This window comes from Astatotilapia calliptera, chromosome 22 (genome assembly GCF_964374335.1).
Source record: "Astatotilapia calliptera chromosome 22, fAstCal68.1, whole genome shotgun sequence".
Lineage (NCBI taxonomy): Eukaryota > Metazoa > Chordata > Actinopteri > Cichliformes > Cichlidae > Astatotilapia > Astatotilapia calliptera.
In genome coordinates this window covers 16,196,716-16,215,470 of record NC_137442.1, presented here as the reverse complement: position 1 = coordinate 16,215,470, position 18,755 = coordinate 16,196,716, and the positions used below count along the sequence as shown (strand labels likewise).

Sequence of the window (18,755 nt, the reverse complement as noted above, 5' to 3'; positions counted from 1 at the left end):
AAATTTGTATGAAAAGCATACAAGAGTGAAAACACATATAAGATCCCTTGAAAAATTATATAATGAAACTTGTTTGTTTTGGATACTTACTAAAACAATATATGAAAGTAATGAGAAAGTGGCCACTTTCATGAGTAAATCATATAAGTTTTTACTATTTCTTTTCCATATGGGATAACAAAGGTCTTATTTGGATTTTGTCCTGCTCGAAATTCCCTGGACAAACACGGATGTGTTTTGATGAGCATATTAGGTTTAAAAATTAAATTGATGGAACTTCAATGTATAAGTTCAGCAAAAATAGTGAAAAAATGTTTGTAGAGTCATGTTTATCTGTGTTATACTCTTCTGAAAATCACTCAGACAACACTGCATCTTATTCCAGGACATGGAATTTATTTTACAACTGAGAATAAAAGAATGCCATTCTGAATAACTGGGTTGATGACAAAACCTGGAAATTAGTCACTGAAGAATGTTTTTTTTAAATGTTATATACAGTTCCAAGCATCAGAACAGATGCCAGTAAGTTCTGTCACGTTATGTAGACCACACCTAGGGACTTACTGGTTACTGAAAAAAGGACGTCGTGGTCCAACACGATCCTGTAGCTTTATACAGCCTCCCTCCCTCACATTTGTGTAGAAAATAACATTGTAAAAATGCACACAGTACAAATAATGCAGAACTTTAAAGAGCAAGATATGCTGACATACATGTATACATACTTGCTGATTATTTATACAGTAAGTTTTAAACTTCATTAACTTTACAACTGTAGCTTCACAATGATAAAATTGGTAGCCTTCAAAAGCAAATACTGTACACGTTGAAACAACCAGGAAATGATATTTTACTAGATAAACAAATATCCTAAATATTTTGCAAAACTTACTGTGATTTGATGGCAAACCGAACAATTTTATGATCAGCTCCCCAAAATGTTTGTCGAGGGCATAAAAACTAAAAAGAGTAATGTGTTGTCCTTTTTACTCGTACAATTCTTCATCAGTTGACACTTAAAGTGCTGAAATCACCTTAACATTTTAAAACACTCTTATTCTTTCCCAATATACCTTTACATAAACAGCTGTATCCAAAATTTGCTAAACGGGTATTTCAGTTTTGTTGTCATGACTGAAATTTTCATAAGACATAATACACTCACTGGTTTACATGAAAACATGCACAAACTGTCTCATAAATAATATGCAAGTTGTGTTGAAATATATTTATCTTAGAAAATGATTCTGAAACAGTGATCGAAATAAGAGCATGGTTTAGTTGTAAAACAACAGGTGGACCATTTTTAAAGGCTCAGATAAGATGCAGTGCATTAGGAAAGCAACAATCTGTCAGTGACTATGTAGTGCCATTGCTACTTTAATTTGTCACCCAAAAAATTCACTGTTTACTGTATGGCCTAGAGCCTCTGTAGTGCAGGCTCCTGCCATGTTTTATTAGCTGAAAAATTACCGTGTGCGGTATTAAAGCTCCTGCGATTTTCATGTGTTGTAAAAATACAGCTTTGGCACTATCTGTTACGACAGATTGTAGCTTAGAGTCATAGTGCAACAGTTATCTATCATGCTATCGGCTTTATTTGACTTCATTGTTTATCGAACTTTTCCAGCTCTTTCACGAAGATGAGATGAGCCTCTGGTGATTTTCCGTGTGTTTTGCAAAGATGCAATTTGATTGCATGTTTGCTCACAAATGTCCGATTGCAAAGTTTGCACTGATATATTGAGGCAGTGTCCTCTTCTGTGAGTCCAGGTGAACTAAAAGTCTTGTCCTCTATTCTGCTGACAGCCTGCTGCTCTATTAAGTCTATGGAGAGCTTCGAAAGGTCTTTTAGGGTAAAACCAAGGTGGGACTCCAAATGGTGAATATAGGACGAAGGAGTCCTGAATTGGGAAGCACAGTCACTGCACAAAAACAGAGGCTGGCCAGAGTCCATGTTTTTTAGGAACTTTGTTCCCCCTGTCCGCTTTAACTGGTATTTTACATTGGCCAGCCAATGTGAGATAGTAGTCATTGAGAGACCAGTGAATTTACAGATGTGGACCCGTTCCTGGGGTCCTAAGTCACTAATTACAAACTTTCCTTCCGGGGTTTCTCTAAGACTGGAGGCAAACTGGGCCTGAAGAATCAGGAGGTGTTGGGGATTCCAGTTTGACTGTCTGCCTTTCCGTCTTTGAATGGGAGATAGCTCTTCCATGCCATCCTCCAAAGTACAGCCATCGATATCGGATTTATCTGAGATGGAAGATGGGGTTGTAGACTTTGGTGTTAAACGACCCGTCAGATTTTTCACCATGTCTGAAATGTCCATCAAAGCATTTTCTCTTAGAGGTGGCGATGATGTCTGAGAGAAATCTTTGAAGACCGGCCTGGTGTTGTTTACATTGCTGTTAGGTGTCGCAAGAGTCCCCTTAGCTGTGCTTCCATTGCTGTTTTTGGATTTTGTCAAGTCGATGGGCTGATCATCATTGACGCCGTCATCATTGTGGTAGTGACTCATAGGATCTGTTTGCTTAATCTGGGCAGAGTTGTTGATCTTATAAAGCATTGCAAATGGGTCTACAAAGGGTGTGGACACTTTTGCCGCTTTCCCCAAGTGGTTGTTCATGACGGACTGCAAAGCACTAAGAGGGTTAACAAGGGATTGTTCTGGTGAATGATCAGTGATGATGCTCAGGTTACTGCAGCCATTGCTTACTGTCTTTTTGGGCGAATCCGCTTCAGTTTTTATTTTTATATTTATTTTACTCTCTGTTTGCTCTCTTTCTTTGCCCTTTAGCTCATTCCGATTCTCCAATTCACTGTCCTTCAGTATCTTTGAGAGGTTTTCAGGATATGGTGAAGCCTGTTTGTCCTTAGGATTTAGCACTGGTGACTTTGCAGATCTACACTTATTCTCTACAGGTTTTTCCTCTTTCTCATTCTTCACTAAGCTTTTCCCTGTAACTTTTTCCACTAGCTCTTCCATGGCCAGCACATTGCTCTTGTGACTTGGGGGTGGAGAGGGGCTATTTGGGGAATGGATCAGAGAGCCTAACTCAGAGGACATTACCTTCAAACTAGTGCTACTGAACAAAGGTTGAACCTGTGCACATGAGGGCAAAGGCTTCAGAGATCCATGGAGCTGATAGGCAGCGTGAATGCTGGGGTATCCACCCCAGGTTGGTGTACCTGTTTGGGCCTTACTGATAGCACTTGAAACTGTGTTCTCTAAAGACTTCAGGATGTCCAGCCCACCTTTAGGTGTTTCTTCTAAATCTTCTTCTGTAAGGTACTGGTATGACCTGGCCCTTTCAGGTTTGTCTGTTTTTTCAGGGAGGTCTTCTTTTTCTTCTTTTATTTGTCTCTCTGGTTCCCTAACTTCAGTTTTCTCGTCCTCTGTATCTTCATCTTTCTTTTCTTCGTGTTTCTCCTCAGGGCTGGAGGGCTGCAATGGGGAGTCAGGGTGTGGCTTACCATTGGGCGGCGGGAGCCGTGTGGTAGTGGGAGGCAAGGGAATCGACTGTATTTTCTCTTCAATCACAGGATCAAAAACTAGCTGCTTCCCCTTTTTAGATGCTGTATTTGTGACTTTAAGAAAGTGTCCCGTGACCATCATGTGGGCTGTCAGTTGTTGCAAGGTGTCATGCGAACTGCCACATTCCATGCATTTGAGAATTTGTGCCTTTCGTGCCTCAAACTGCCAAGTATAACTAGCACCATTTTGGTAACCGTATCGATTATTAGGAGTGACATAAGGATTGGCCAGTTTTTGGTCTTTTGGAGATTCTCCCAGGTGTATGCCAGATGAGACGGACTCTGGTGAGCTCGGCGACATCAAGTCTTGAAACGCTCTTTTTTTGGTTGGGGGGACCAGTTTTGAGGTGAGGGCTGGCATTGGTTCTTTTAGAGGCACTTTTTGATAGTGTTTTGTTTTGATCATGTGAACACTAAGGTCTTGCAGTGATTCAAAAGAGTGGCCACAGTACATGCATTTCAGAACTTTCTGGGCATCTTCTTTGCCTTCCATCTCCAGCAAGGAACGTTTTCGTGGCTTGGACCACTTCTTGCTTCGATCATCCTCTGCATCTTTGTTGTCATCTCGGTAGTGGCCAGTCTCGTTCATATGTACAGTTAGGCCTACCAAAGTATCATAGGCAGCACTACAGTCCTTACACCTAAACTTGCTAGCTCCAGTAAACACTGGGCCATACAGCTTGTTGTTTTGCCTATAAAGCTGCACGGTGCTGAAAAGGCTGGGCTCAGGAAGGAGTTGATACGGATTATACTGCAAAGTTTTAGCCAAGGCTGCTTGATGCCAATCATATGCTACTCCTGTACTGCCAGAGCTTACACTGATGCCACTGTTGCCGTTACTCGACACTGTTCTTGCACTGGTACTGCTGGTGGTAATATTTGTTGTTACTGAAGTGTTGTTACTGCTACATCTGTTCTTTACATGGACATTTCCCGGGCTATGACTGTTCAGGAATCCATTGCTCCCTTTGTGATTGCTCCCACTGCCATTGCTTGCTGAAATACTGTTTCCTTGTTTATTTTTAAGCATGTCCAGAGCAACATTGGACCAAGAGGCATCCGAGATCAGGTTTGCATAGACGGCTTTCATCTTTTCCAGACTGTCCTGTAGTGAAAGGCCATTGATGGATTCACTACCTTCCCCCAGCTTCTCCTCCACCCTGTCCGGATCACCTAAGGAGGGGGTAGTCTTAAGGTCCACCAGCTGATCACTGGTAGTGCTGAGGGGAGAAGCATACCCAGCATCTGGGTTAGTGCCATTGCTGAGTGGAGAGTTCTGGCAGCTATAACGATCTCTTGCGTCTTCCTCATCATTGAAAAAATAGTCTGCATCTTGACCATCCAGGGAAAGGCCATCATCCAGAAGATGTTCCTCTTCATCGGCTTTGCCACCCTTGAATTCATCTTCAGGTCCATAAGCTGGAAAACAAAGCAAGGAGGAAAACCGAGATTAGATACAAATGTCTTAGCAAATCAATACACTTGAACACAAGAATACACCTCTGGCCCTCCCTATATGCAGGTGGTGAATGCAATAATCCTTAAGAGATTTTTGTCAATAGTCCCTGTAGAGGACAAAGATATAATAAAGTGGCAAACATCCATGTCTTGACAATGACAGATAGTCCTCTTCACTGCACTGCCAAATGGAACTGTTGAACACTACAACCTATCTTGGGCAAGGAGCAGACATGACTCAAGAAATTTATCCACCAAGTTTAAAAAAAGCAAAAACATAGAAAAGAAATTGAATTAGGCAGAGAAGATTATATATATTCTGTGGTAGTACTCCACAATGGAAAAGACACGCTTTTGCTAATCATATAACAAACGAAAGGAAAAAGTGTGCAAGGCCTCACAGTTTAAGATTTAAAGTATTCTGTTCTTTTCTTTATTATATGTCTTACATAAACACACACTGGAACAATGGTGGCTAATCATACCAAACATGAACAAAGTTTACAATGACGAGGTGCATATAATAAGAAGTAACACCTGAGAGCTGAAGCTTCAGAGGGCTTTAAATGCTCTGCTGCAGACAGCTTTTATACTCCTAGCTCTGCATGACATCAAAAAGGGGGTGTATCCCTAATAAGGTCATCTCAGCCACACAGTTGATTTTGAGTAATAGTACCGAGTCATAGTAACATAGAACCTTGAGGTGACTCTTGTGATTTGGCACTATATAAATACATATATATACACTTCTGTTTGTGAGTGGCAGCCAATAATAAGAAAGCTTGCTTAAAGAGGGTGGGGAAAGGAGCCAATATCACTTATTTTAGAGAGCGAATCAAAACAGGGTGTGCACCAAAGTTAGTCTAGCACGGTTAAAAGAAAATATGTGAGGGAAAAACTGAGCAAAGAGGCGGAGAATCTCGACTGTGCATAAAAACAGCCAAGCAACGATGCAATCAAAAACAATCAGAAATTCCAATATTTCCAATGTTTTGATCTGATTTTTATTTATAAAAGTCCACAACAAATTATTTTTGATCCTTTTCCAGTAAACCTCTCCGTTTGAGAGGGGAATACTCCAGGTCAGTGCAGTCACACGAGTAGGGGAACAACCTGGTCCATCATTTATTTGCTACAATGACAATGAATTATGGAAATGATCTATTTCCATAATAACAAAACCACAGTAATCCAATGAATGGAGAGAGTCTGACATATTCAAGTTTAAAACAAAACAAAACAGGGAAAATAAACTAAGATAGATAAATGACTTTTTAGTGAATGTTCATTTAGAAGTTCTTTTTAAAAAAACATTACAGCATTCGTGCAAATATTACAGCTTATCCACTTAATTTAGATGCCAAACAGCACAAAGCCCACAGCAACATAGTCTTCATTGTCTATTTTGTTGCTGTTCAGCAACCACAGATCTATTCCTGACTTTAATTTGTTCAGTTCTTCCAACATGCCGCACATACTATGGATTCACAAGTAAGAGATAGTGGAGTAAAATGCCAGCTGCATCAGCCTTGCCAAGCCATGGTTGGCTGAAGTCAACTTGGCATCGGCTGTGGAAGTCCTCACAGCGTGATGCTAGGAAATGGCCAGTGGACATGACAAGCCGTGTTGTTACTGCCTGTGCTCCCTGAGTACTCACAGCATCAAGTGTGCCATTTTAAAAGAGGAAAGAAAAAATTATAGTATCAATGGAAATGGCTGCCTTCTCCCGCCAAATAACTGCCCATAACTCAGCTTGGAGGGAAAAAAGTGATATGTGAATTAAAATTCACTTTTTATTGTCTTTGTCTAAAAAAATAATAAGGAAAAACAGGGAGGTAGATTAAAAGGGGAACATTACACCGAGGCAGGGAAGAATCTAGGGTTAAATATGCTAAGGCACCTTTTCCAATCCATCCCTCGTAAGATGCTTGTCTGAGATGCCAGAATCAGTCTCCAGTGAGGAGGCAGATGTGCTGTCAGCTTCAAACAGCGTGTAGCTCTCTATCCCATAATCGGAATGGACATAATACCTGATGTTTGTGAGGTGCCAGTTACTGCTGCCTGGGAAAAGCTGGAGGTCCTACAGCTGCCCGGTGTGTGTGTGTGTGTGTGAGAAACAGTGCATGATCAAAATACATTCTTCCTCTTGCTCCCAACTGTGTGCTCTTAATTGTCCACAGGATATACTGAAGTATTTTTTTCATTTAATCACTAAAAGAAGAATTAAACATTTTCCCAAAGCAGCTGCACAGACTTCTTTGAACTCTTCCTTTTCTCCCTAACAAGCTGCAGCCTGCTGCATTGAAATAAATGCAAAAGTGAACCCATTCAAAGTTGTGAAAGTAGTTAAAGACAAATCAGCAGACCAAGTGAGAGAAACCTGACAGCAGTACACACACACACACACACACACACACACACACACACACACACACACACATAGAAGGCACACCACCACTAAATTCTTCCCTTTCCCTGCTATCCTCCGTATGTTGCCTTGACAGGCATCAGTGTCAGGAGTGTGTCAGTGTCAGCCTGAGGTGTCAGTGTCCACACAAACAAGCCTGAGAAGAGGTGGGAGGGGAAAGTAACAACAACAAACACAAGTCAGCCATTTTTTTTCTCCCCCCCCTTTGCTCAAGCCTGCTCCTTCACCATCTGTGTCAGTAAAGCTGCGGGTGCCACCGCCGGCTAATAAGGCAATCAGAGATGGAAAAGATGCTGACATGGCGGCTTTCGAGCGTCACTCAGAACAAAAGAGGAAACGGGGAGGGAGGGAGGGAGAGAGGGATAGGGAGGGGATTAAAACGGGGGGGTGGGGGGGAGGGGAGGGGAAGGGGGGGGGGGGAGTGTCTGTTGTGGTTGTCAGTCAAAAACGTAAGCCCACTTTGTGCTGTCAGTGAGGATAGGGAAAAGAGGGGAAGTTTTGAAAAGAGAGGAGAAAAAAAAAAGATGTGTTTAGGCCAGCGAACAAGAGGTTTGTGTGTTTGTGTGTGTGTATGTGTACGTGCATTTATGCGTGTGCATATCTGACAGGGGAAAAAAATGACAGCGAAACAAGTTAACAGCAAAGCAGATAGGTGAGAGAGGTGTGAGAAATCAGCTTCTGCCATTTCTGTCATTGTGTGTGCGTGTTTGCCTAAGCTAGGTGTGGCTGATCAGTTTTATGTGTGCACGCGTGTTTGTGTGTGTCACAAGTGTCACAGTGTGTCAGGTGCAAGCAGAGATGCAATGTGGCTAGTGGGGGGAAAGCGAAGCCATCTGTGTCTGGAGAGGAGCCTGTCACTATTGTTGTGCCCGAAGTCCAGGATTTCCTGCTGTAGACAGGTGACACCACAGTAGGACATCCCCCAGTCTCACAAACACACACACACACACACCACACAATGCAAACCTGCACTCCTCTGCCAAAACTACATGCCTGCCTAAAGCCAATACGCTCGTGTGAGGTCCACAATTGAAAAACCTCATATTTTTTAATGCAAGTTTGAAACACAAAGTTATAACAAGGCTGAATAAACACTTAAGTATAGTTTTGGTGACCGTTGCCATGTTTGGATACATCACTCAAATATATCTAAAACCCAAGACTGTGCACACATAAGCATTACAGCTATGGCTAAAGAAGCTTCATGCTAAAAGTTAAACAATTTTGATATTACACTTAACGTAGTCTTACTTTTTACTCTTCTTTAACTTAACCTCATAGTTTAAAAACATCTTTTTATCTTTTTATCAATCTATAATAAAACTAACTCCCTAACCGGCTGTTAAGTAACTTGAGTGCGACACAACACTGCCACAGCCAGCGTAGCTCTTCTTTCCCTCCTCAGTCAGTTGTACATACACACAACACACGCTGCACACACTTTCCCTTTAAACCTTCTTCATTTATTCATGTTGTCTCAGAGAAGAGGGCAATCCCGGCTCTCATTTGCAGTGCTAATGTCCAATTCCGCCAGCTTTCAGCCTCCTGATTTACCCTACGTGGCGGAGTGCTGCACCCGCAGCAGGGCGGCCGCCGAGGCTCCCTCACAGCGTCTAGCGGCCCTTCAAAACAGGAGCTCTGGCGTGGCAGTCTTATTTCTCTCTCCCGTTTCGCTTTGTCACCGGCCCCTCCATTCCCTGCCACTCACCTCTGATGGCTTTGGACAGGCCTGATCAGTGTGTGTCATTGACCTGTACGTTGTGCATGAGTGTGTGCGTGTTTCAGCAGAGAGAAGGCTGTAAATAAAATGACATTATTATTTCCTCTGTCCTATCATGTAGAAAAGCCAATTATGGTAATGCTTAGTATGTCAGGCAATCTCTGTCTCTCTCTCGGCTCTCTCCCATCCTTGTTCATTCCTGAGATTTTTTTTCTGTCTGGGGTAGCTGCCGCTGTGGTTTCATAGGACCTGACACTCTCTGTGGACTAGCCTGCGGACAATGCTGTGGTAAACTCGCACAGACCAAAAGTCTCTCTCAGCCCAACTTGGTTTCTGTCAACGTACTTAAATTTCTTTATACAATTTTCACAAAAAGGTGGAACCCAAAAACGAGTTGATCGTCACTACATTAACTTTCTGCGTAGTAACCTGTTTCTCTCTGATTATTATATCTCCTTTGTACATGTGATAAAGGAAACTTCACTGGGTTAAACTCAAGGGCATGTTTGACATTACAGCCAGTTCGTGACACCAGGTCCAGGCGCGAGCTGTAATATAACCCACAGCTTCCTCGGCCAGGCACGTAAAAAGCTTACCTAACAGCACCCCTCGGTTCCACCCTCCCCTAACCCACATAGAATAGTCCACCATATGGCACAATAGCTCAGGGGCTTCTAATAGCTCATGTGTTGTACAAATCCACCTTCTCAGCTTCCACAGCTCTGCTGGTTGGGGAAAACAAAGCAACCCATCCGGTCTGCTCTTCACGCTGATGGCCGTATGGGCAAACGGCAATTGTTGTGGTTGTCAGCCACAGCAATATCAGATGAGCTACAGTCCTGAAAAAATAAATGAACACTTCTGGCATGGCTTTCACATGTCTCAAAAGATTTAAGCCTGAATGGATGCTTTCAAAAATGATGCCCCGCGTATTTTTCTTGGCCACTAACTTTCCCAAAAAAGGTAATAACTAAATTAAATCAGTGCTTGGTTTTCAGGGTATGCTGAACCCAGGATCACAAAGAACTTGCCACTTTGCTTCTGTAGATACAGGCGAGCTTCTGTCTTCTGTTTCTCTTAATGTAATCTGAGACCAACACAGTGATGTTGAGATCAGCTTCTACAGGGGCCAGACCATCTGTTGCAGGTGTCTGCGCCCTTCTTGCAGTTATGGATGTTTTTGGGGGGGTCGCCACTTCTGCAGCATGACTAGTCGACTGATAAGACGGCTGCCTGACCCTGCATGATGAACCTAACCCTTTCCAAACAGTTTGCAGTTACTCACGATGCTAAAAGCCTTTTTAAATCATAGCCAGTGCCTTTTAACTAGAGTTTTACTCATTTGACATAATAGATCAGTGATGGATTAAAAGAAAAAAAAAAAAGAAACAAATGTGAAGAACAACATTGCCAGTTTTCTTGAATTTCTACACCCGTCTTTGTTTTCATTTTGTGCTCCTTATTTGTTCAGCTTTTCCGAGAGCCAGTTTTTTGACGTGCCGCGACACCGACTGTGGTCTATAAATCACCTTTTCCTCGGACTGTCAGTGCCTGCTTGTTCTAAGAGGAAACAACAGCCATTAGATCATTGCCGCCACAGATTAAAGCCCTCTGTGCTCAAGTTTTCTGCCAACCCCCTCCCTCCAAACCCTACACACACCTAACCATCGAACACTGCTCCGGTGCTACATACACATTTCGAACCATCTGGTTTGTTTTCAGGCAAAGTACGGATAAAGCATTACTAATGCTAATTAAAGATGATGTGAGTGAGATTTACTCCACGTATGCCAAGAACCGTTTTAATGTAGGCTGTATCAGACAGATGCCGTTTGCTAAACAGACTCTTTTTGAGAAAACATTATCAATTCCTCTACCGTTTTTTTCCCCTCTGCCATTTTTATTCTCTTCACATAAACAAGCTTCATTTTAAATTGTAACCTCGTGAAAATGAAAATACCTGTATTGTCTTAATCTTCTGTTGCAGTGCACACCTCTGGGGAACGCGCAATATCTTTAATCTCCTGCAGTTGTTCAATTTTTGTTTAATCGGGGGTGGCCGCTGCTTTGACAAAGAGGCATTCTGTTTAAATCTAAAACGAAGGAATGAAGCACAAAACCAACAGGCTCGTGAAATAACAGAGCTCTGTCTTTTCCTCATAGATGCCGTCTTTTGAATTCACCTGCATTGCCCCTGACAGCAAAGCTTCCCCCGACTAAACAACAGCTGCTACCATTGCCTAGCAACAACCAGTTGATGGATGACCCCAAAGATGGATAATTACCATAAATCACTATGGTTGTGTGGAGAACAGAGGCAGAAAATCACTGCAGGAAAAAAACAGGATGAAACACAGTTTAAAGTAGTGTGCCCAGTGTTTAGGTTAACTCTCCTAAATTTTTTCAAACAAGGTTGTTGATGAGCTCTCCTGCGGGCAAGAACTGGTTGGCGACTGGGAAGTTTCACCAAATCAGAGGCAGCACTGGCTCCGGTGTGCTTCTTAAAAGTTTTTTTTTTTTGACAGAGAATATATGAATAAGGGCTGTAAAATGAACCCTGACGATATGACTCATGGGACAAAACCTGTCCTGAAAGAGCGCTGACAAACAAAGTGGGCTGAGGAAGGAAGAAAGGAAACAGCGGACAAAGAATGATAGCAACGGCGAGTTTAAGTGCAACAATGAAGATGAGGGGAGCTCGAGGAGAAGAAGCAACAGGAAGAAGTCTTTATTTATGTATTCTGTATATCTGAGTGTGTGTGCAAGTGACAGAGGTAGACAGTGAGGCACAGGGAGAGGGAGAAAAACAGCTAGAATTTAAAAAAAAAATGAAAGAAACCAAAAGGGCACAGGGCCAAAACAGGGTCACCACCTAACCAGTTTGGTCTAGCTGAGTCCGGTTGCACAATATGCCATCAATCAACCTTCGCTGTGCTGTCAGCCCTCCCCTCAATTTACAGAGGCCATCCACTTTGTACACTGCTAAGAAACAAAACACGAAGAAGGAACAGAAACACAGAGGAAAAAAATGCACACACACTTCCATGAATCTGATCTTTCAGTCTCTGCAGAGAATAAAGGAGAAGAAGCACCCTAATGGCTCAGTAACACAAAAACATGTTCTCAAAGATATGTAGGGAAGTGACAAACCTGCAGGGGTAGTTGGTGATTTAATGTAGCCAATAAGCTAACCTTACACAGGTAGCACACTGCTAACATGCTAGCACTTATTTCACAATTACTCTAGCCTCTGTACTGGGCTACTTTACTGCATCCCTTGCATTTTATTTGCTAAAATGTTCGCAATTTCATTAAAACAAGACACTCTTGCTAAAGAGACAAAATGCCCAAGCAGTTTATTTGAAATATAAAGTATCTGTACCATTGACGGGTGTCTAACAGTGCATTCATTTGCTCTTTGGATGGTTCTGAGTTGGGATGTTATGGATTCAAGAAAGAAGATCAACACATAAAAGCTATAATGGGTACATGATAAACAAACATATTTTGTATAATCTATGTAAAGGTGCGTGAACAGCAGAAAAGGGGCTAAGCTAAGGCCGGTAGATTAGAATTGATTAGAAATTAAATGTTAGCAAAAGAACGCACGTGCTGTATGTGAATTTGCACAATTAATCTAAAGCTTGTAATTTATAAGTGAGATCCTAGCAAGTCATGCACCAATTTTTTATTTGTTTAACTACATGACTTAACAGAGAATTCACATGAAATTTCCTAATTGGGAACTTTTTAGCATTATTTGAATTCCAAATGAATGCATTTAAAGATGCACCACTTGATTGGTCAGTGACTTCTCAGCCAGGACCGGTGATAACCTTTCATATGTCCGATTATGAGCTGGTCTGATTCATGCTGGTTGACATGGGTTTTGTTCTATAAATGTGTTGCACCTGCTTTGGTTTGATAAGGTGAAATGTGTCAGATAAAGGTGGCGCACAGCGACAAATTTTCAGTTAATCGTCTGTACCTCTTTCCAGCTGCAGAGCACTTTTTTTCCCAGTTTCCCTAACAGGAGATCCTGCACCTTAGTGTAGTTTAGGGCGATTTGTAAAGTTTATTAATTTAGTTGATTTTTGATTGTGTATGCTGTTTATATCTGAGAAAGAAAATCTAGTTGAGCAAAAATCAATAATAGCAATTCAGATAAAACAGAATCTGTACATCTCTAAAATCTAAAATTCTCATTGTGTTTGATGCATAAAGTAAAATTGGACACAGAAATAGTAGAAAGAAAACCCCCCTAATTGTGACCAATATATTGAAAATAACTCAATTTGTCTTTTATAGTGCTGTGTGAGCTGAGCTTGAAACTTTTTAACAGTCTAGTATAAGACAGTGAGGCGACTCACACAGATTTTATTTTGTCTGCCTGCATCACAATATTTCATCAGCTCTTTTCTGCCCTTGTCTACGTCTCTGCAACGCGCTCAGAACACAATAATGCAGAGGGCTTTGTAAGAACCAGACCTAAGAGACCTACATATAGACTTACATATCCCTTCCCAACATGCGAACAGACAGACAAAGAAATTATAACTTTAAAAACCCCTAAAGTCACTTTAGGGAATTTAATTAGGACGGCAAACCCTCAGGGCAGGAGGCTGCTCAGGACAGCCAAATGTCCCCAAACATTTTAGTGCTTTTAACTGCATGTGTCACCAGGGAAATTCCAGCAATTGTGCACCATCAAAACCGTTATCCTTTATGCATCGCCACATTTTTTTCTTCGTTCTGTCTGCTCGAGTGACGAGTTCTTAGCTGAAGTCTGGCGCTCCATTAAACAAAGTTCCACTGTTTCATTTCAACACTAGTTTAGGACTTAAGCATGATGAATAGCATAGACGCGTAACAAAAAATATATAACAAAAGAAAAAGCTGAAGCACACAGCAGTTTACAGGGTGTATGTGTGGACCCCCCCCCCCCACTTCCTGATGACCATAGCAATAAAGCGAGAAAAGACAAAATGATATGGGGGGGGGGGGGGGCATTAGGGGTAGAGAAAGGGTCCCTGGAGAAAGTCAGTAAATTATGTAGTGGGCTTTCAAAGTGGACTAGTATTAGTGGCCATCTCACCCTAATTGTGCCTGTGCGAGTATGCATGCATGCCCGTGTGTGTGTGTATGTGTGTGTGTACAATGGTTATGAACGGCTTCACAGTCAGAGAGAGAGAGAAGCAGGAAGAGAGGAAGCAATCCTTCAACAGAGCACAATATCAGACTGCGGACAGACAACGAACGGCTGGAAGGTTCTGGAAAGGAGAGAAAAGCCTGCCTCCCTCGCATTTCAGCTCCCAGCGCCGCCTCCCAAAGTGCCCTCCATCTAACACTAACACACTCATACACACACACATAAATGGCACCATAACTCTATATCCGCAATCAATCTCCGCTATGAAGACGCATCCATCTTCAGTAATGTTAATGGGAGGGTTTTGGGGGTTGGAGGGGGTGGAGGACAGGGGTAAAACAGAGGGTATGTGACTGCAGAGCTTACCTCAGAGCAGCGTGAGGTAATATGGCCTGTGTTTGTGTGTCTGTATGTGTGTGTGTGTAATAGAGACAGGGCAAATGAAAAAAAAGTGAGAAAAGAGCTGTGCATTTGCGCATAGTGTATTTGTCTGCGTGTCAGGAGGTCAGGTGTGTGCGTCAGTATGTGTGGGAGAGTGACTGATGGCTGTCAGCTTGCATCTGGCAGAGAAAATAAATTAGGCTTATGAAGACAAATGAACAGGCTATGGAAAGAGTAAAAGGAGGTGGAGGGGGGATCAGGACAGATAGAGAGAGAGAGAGGGAAGGGAAAAGGGAAGGAGTGGAGAGGGAGACATAATGAAGGAGAAAAAATGGGTTATTGTGTGTATGCGGTGGCACAGATATGAAAGGAAGGAGATGAAGCTGCATTGCCAGCTAAGAGAGTTCCTTTCGGCAGCCAATGAGCGTTCATTAAGAAGAACGGGTCTGCTGCTGGCAACAGGAGAAGCTTTGGCTGGGGCTTCTTTGGCTGCGAGGAAAACATATATGTGGGTGTATGTGTGGGTATGTGTGTTTGTACATTCGCTTCCAAACACGTTATAAAATATAGATTCCCCCCCCCCCCCCTCTTTTAGTTGTGTTTTCAAAGTCTTGTCGTTCTTTAAACACGACCAAACAATGTGTTTAAAATCCACAAAGCAGCTTGAGTATAATATGCGATCAGTGGGTTTGCATCTGAGCTGGAAGTGCCTCTCAGTGTGCGTTTCCTCCGCTTGCGTGTTGGTGTCAGCATGCATCCATGTGTGTTCTATCTCCGTAGATTTGTCAGTGTCTACCCCATGACACACTCCCCTCGTTGCGAGTGGAGGAGAGCTCTTGGGGGGGCTTTGTCATGAGGCGGTCTGTTCTTTTCCTGAGGTCTGGCGCCCCTCGTTTGATAAATGACACATGTCATTCTGTCAGCCCCTGCCATCCGGGCTGGGAGGCCCCAAGCTGATGTATGGCCGCCTAGGCTAAAGGAAATCAGAGTGTTTTGGCAGCACCCTGAGAACACGGCCTCTTATACTGAGTCTACTTTTGTGTCTGTGCGAGTGTGTTTATGTGTGTTTGTGCCTGTCTGTCTGTGATACTGAAAGCATGTTTAATTGTATGTGTGTGTGTGCACGCCTAATAGTGTGTGCATGCTCTCAACCTGTCAGGAGGACGGGTAGAAGGAGACAAATCATCGGCATGGCCGCCCCAGCTGTTCCCCAAATTTGGTGTGAGGAGGAGAGCGAGGGGAGAGGGGGAAAAAAATCCTGCCATTTGAGTTTTAAACGGCTGATGCTTCCCAGAAACGGGAATGAGTGAGAGGACAAGTGGAGCTAAGCGCACATACACACACACACGCCCAACACACAAACTGAATCAAAACTCAAGCCGGTCCCAGCAGGAAGCGGCAGACAGTCAAGAGAGGCTTCTGGTGCAAACAAACATGCCCATATACACACATATAAACACACGAAGACAAACTTTGCACAAGGCATTTGCGACTGTCGGGCAAGCAAAAAATCGGAATTTCACTCCAGTTCTCGGTTTTTAATGTAAAGCATCCTTAACTTTCACTGTAATTCCCCGTCCGTCTAGATTTTATCCTCGAAATGTCTTCGGATCCAGAGATAATCTTCGAAACTACGCACTAGGCGGTCACACAGGCACGCAAACGTTTCCCTGGAGGAGGAGGACGGTCCCACCTGGAGGTTGTGAACTCTGTATGACCCTGTTTGATAGGGTGCGGGCCAAACTCTGTCCTCCCCCTCTCTCCCACAGAAAAGAAGCGGGAGGAGAAGAAGAAGGAGAAGAGAAAAAAAAACTGCGTCATTAAGCAGTGAGTGATGAGTGGCAGCCATGGGTGACATCCTCCCCTCTTTCTCTCCCCTCCGCTACCCAACTGCTTTCACTGTCTCTCCGACTCTGTTTTTTCTTCTTCATTGCCTTGATACTTTTCTCTCTCGCTTTATTCACCTCTCTCCATCCCTCAACCCCTCAAGTCATTTCTCTTTCACTCCTCTGTTGCTTTGCCTCCTCTTTTTCCACTCCCTCATATCCCTCCCCCCTCTTTCCTCTCTGGTTCTTTTTTGTCTACTGTCAGTCTCCTTTTCTCCTCTTTTTTTTTCACCCCTTTATGCCCCTCCTGCTATTGCTTCTTTTTCTGTCCCCCCTCCCTTTCCCCTCACACACACACAGACACACAAGCACATGCACAATAGTGCCTCGCTCTGTCCTGTCTAGCTCTCTGGCCATGGTCTTGTAGACACTCAGCTCCTCCATACATAATAGATCCCAAATATCCAGAGGAGGGGTGCACATTTCCACCCGCTCAGGATTGTGCCATCAGAAGTGCTTCAAAAGTAGGTCTACTGTGTGGCATTGTAAAGCTAATGCTATCTTTTTAAAGCACAGTTTAAAGTATGAATACAAATATCGTTTTAAGCTAACTTCTCCAAAGACAGGCTTCCCTCTCAAAGTGAAAGTTTAGACATACGATAACCAGCACGAGCGTCACGTCATGTATTGTTGCTATGATGCCAGGTCTCTCTTGGAAATGAGATTTTTAATCTCAATGAGATTTTTTACCTGGATAAATAAAGGATTAATAAAATTAAATGCGCTCCTGCAACTGCTGTGATGTTTTAACAGTAGATTTCACTCCGAAATAGACATGGACACATGCTACCTCGACATGACTTTCACCTTTTTATTTTGTTTTTATGAAATCAGCAGAGACTGGTGTGTTGCTCAGTAAAAGTCTGAGCTCACTGAAGATCAGTGAAAATGGGTTTCACAAATGCACTATTTTCTCTTTAAAAACAAAACAAAACAGGGAGTCAGTATCCAAGTACAAATCTCCTTAACTGAAATTCAGTGGTTTCCCCAACAGCCAGCTAATCACGTCTGTCTGTCTGTCTGGCTGGCTGACTATATAAATACTGAGGGGAGGGGAGAGTCTAATGAGGTAACGGGGTAATTGACTGACCTTGATGTACGTGATGTTAATCAGCTCAGGCCATTCTGCTCCATGATCCTGTTTAGTTTGAGGAAGTTTAATTAAACATCCCGGACACGCACAGTACCGCACTCTACTAAGAAGAGAGGTTTCTATTCTCTCGACTGGCACAAAAAAAAGCATCTAATGTTTAAGTTTTACACCAACTGCACTGTGGTCATTTCACCTTTGCAGTCTTGAGTAACGTATTTCAGACTCATACAACCAAAAGAAGTACACATTTGCTCCAGCATTGCTGTTTTAGTGCTTTTTATGCAGTGATAAGAGATTTTAAAAATTCATCCCTTTTTCCTTTTTGGACTTGGAAAGGACATTTTTGCGCCGACTGACAAAGAAACTAAAGGCCAAATTAATCAATACTGAAAATCTGAGTGTGCAGCGTACTGAATCCAAATTTTCCATTTCTCAACCCAAATTCAATTTAGCTTCTAGTATTAGATTTACAATGTGCTACATTTTCAGCAATCAAGTATTCTGGTTTGTGAAGTATATTTAAGCTGATGGCTGCCGTCCACTCAGATGTCTTATTGTTGGGACTTTGATCCCAGTTAATACGACGGTATTTTCTTACAGCGCTCGGTCTATTTTCAGCTCAGTTCAGAAAAAAATGGAAGGTGCAAAATATGAGGAATGGAGTGATAGACTTAGAAGATGGAGAGGAAAAAAGTGTGTCACATTTACCTAGAAATGACTCACACTCACAGACACTATAAAACTGGGAATGTGGCCATTCTTGGACTTTTGGATTCGAGCGCCAAAAATACTGTAATTATTCAGGAAGATGACAGCTATATTACACAGACCTTCACAAAGGTGAAACAGCAGGCAGCAGCCAAATCATACGGTAAGACGGAAGACAGGATTTGATTCTGTTAAATCAAATTAACTTAGATATCAATTAAAAGGCAAAGAACAAACTTTAAATTGCCATGTGGCAAACATATTACACTTGTGTAAGCAGCTACTACGTCCAAAAAGCCTAAATATGCTTTTATGAAAATTTGAAATACTCAGGAAAAATCCCAGATAAATTTATTATGTTACCAAATTCCAGCAAATAAAAAACTTTCAGT

At 42.4% G+C, this 18,755-nt stretch overlaps 1 protein-coding gene across 2 annotated transcripts in view; it reads right to left on the bottom strand.

Moving 5' to 3' along the window:
- Positions 1 to 376: 376 nt before the first annotated feature.
- LOC113014246 (teashirt homolog 1-like) overlaps positions 377 to 18,755 on the bottom strand; it is a 143,721-nt gene continuing 125,342 nt past the window's right edge. For both annotated transcript variants that reach the window (XM_026155648.2, XM_026155647.2), the window contains one exon: positions 377 to 4,959. In XM_026155648.2, coding sequence (XP_026011433.2) covers positions 1,610 to 4,959 — 3,350 coding nt within the window. In that variant the 3' untranslated portion in view covers positions 377 to 1,609. The remainder of the gene's footprint in view (positions 4,960 to 18,755) is intronic.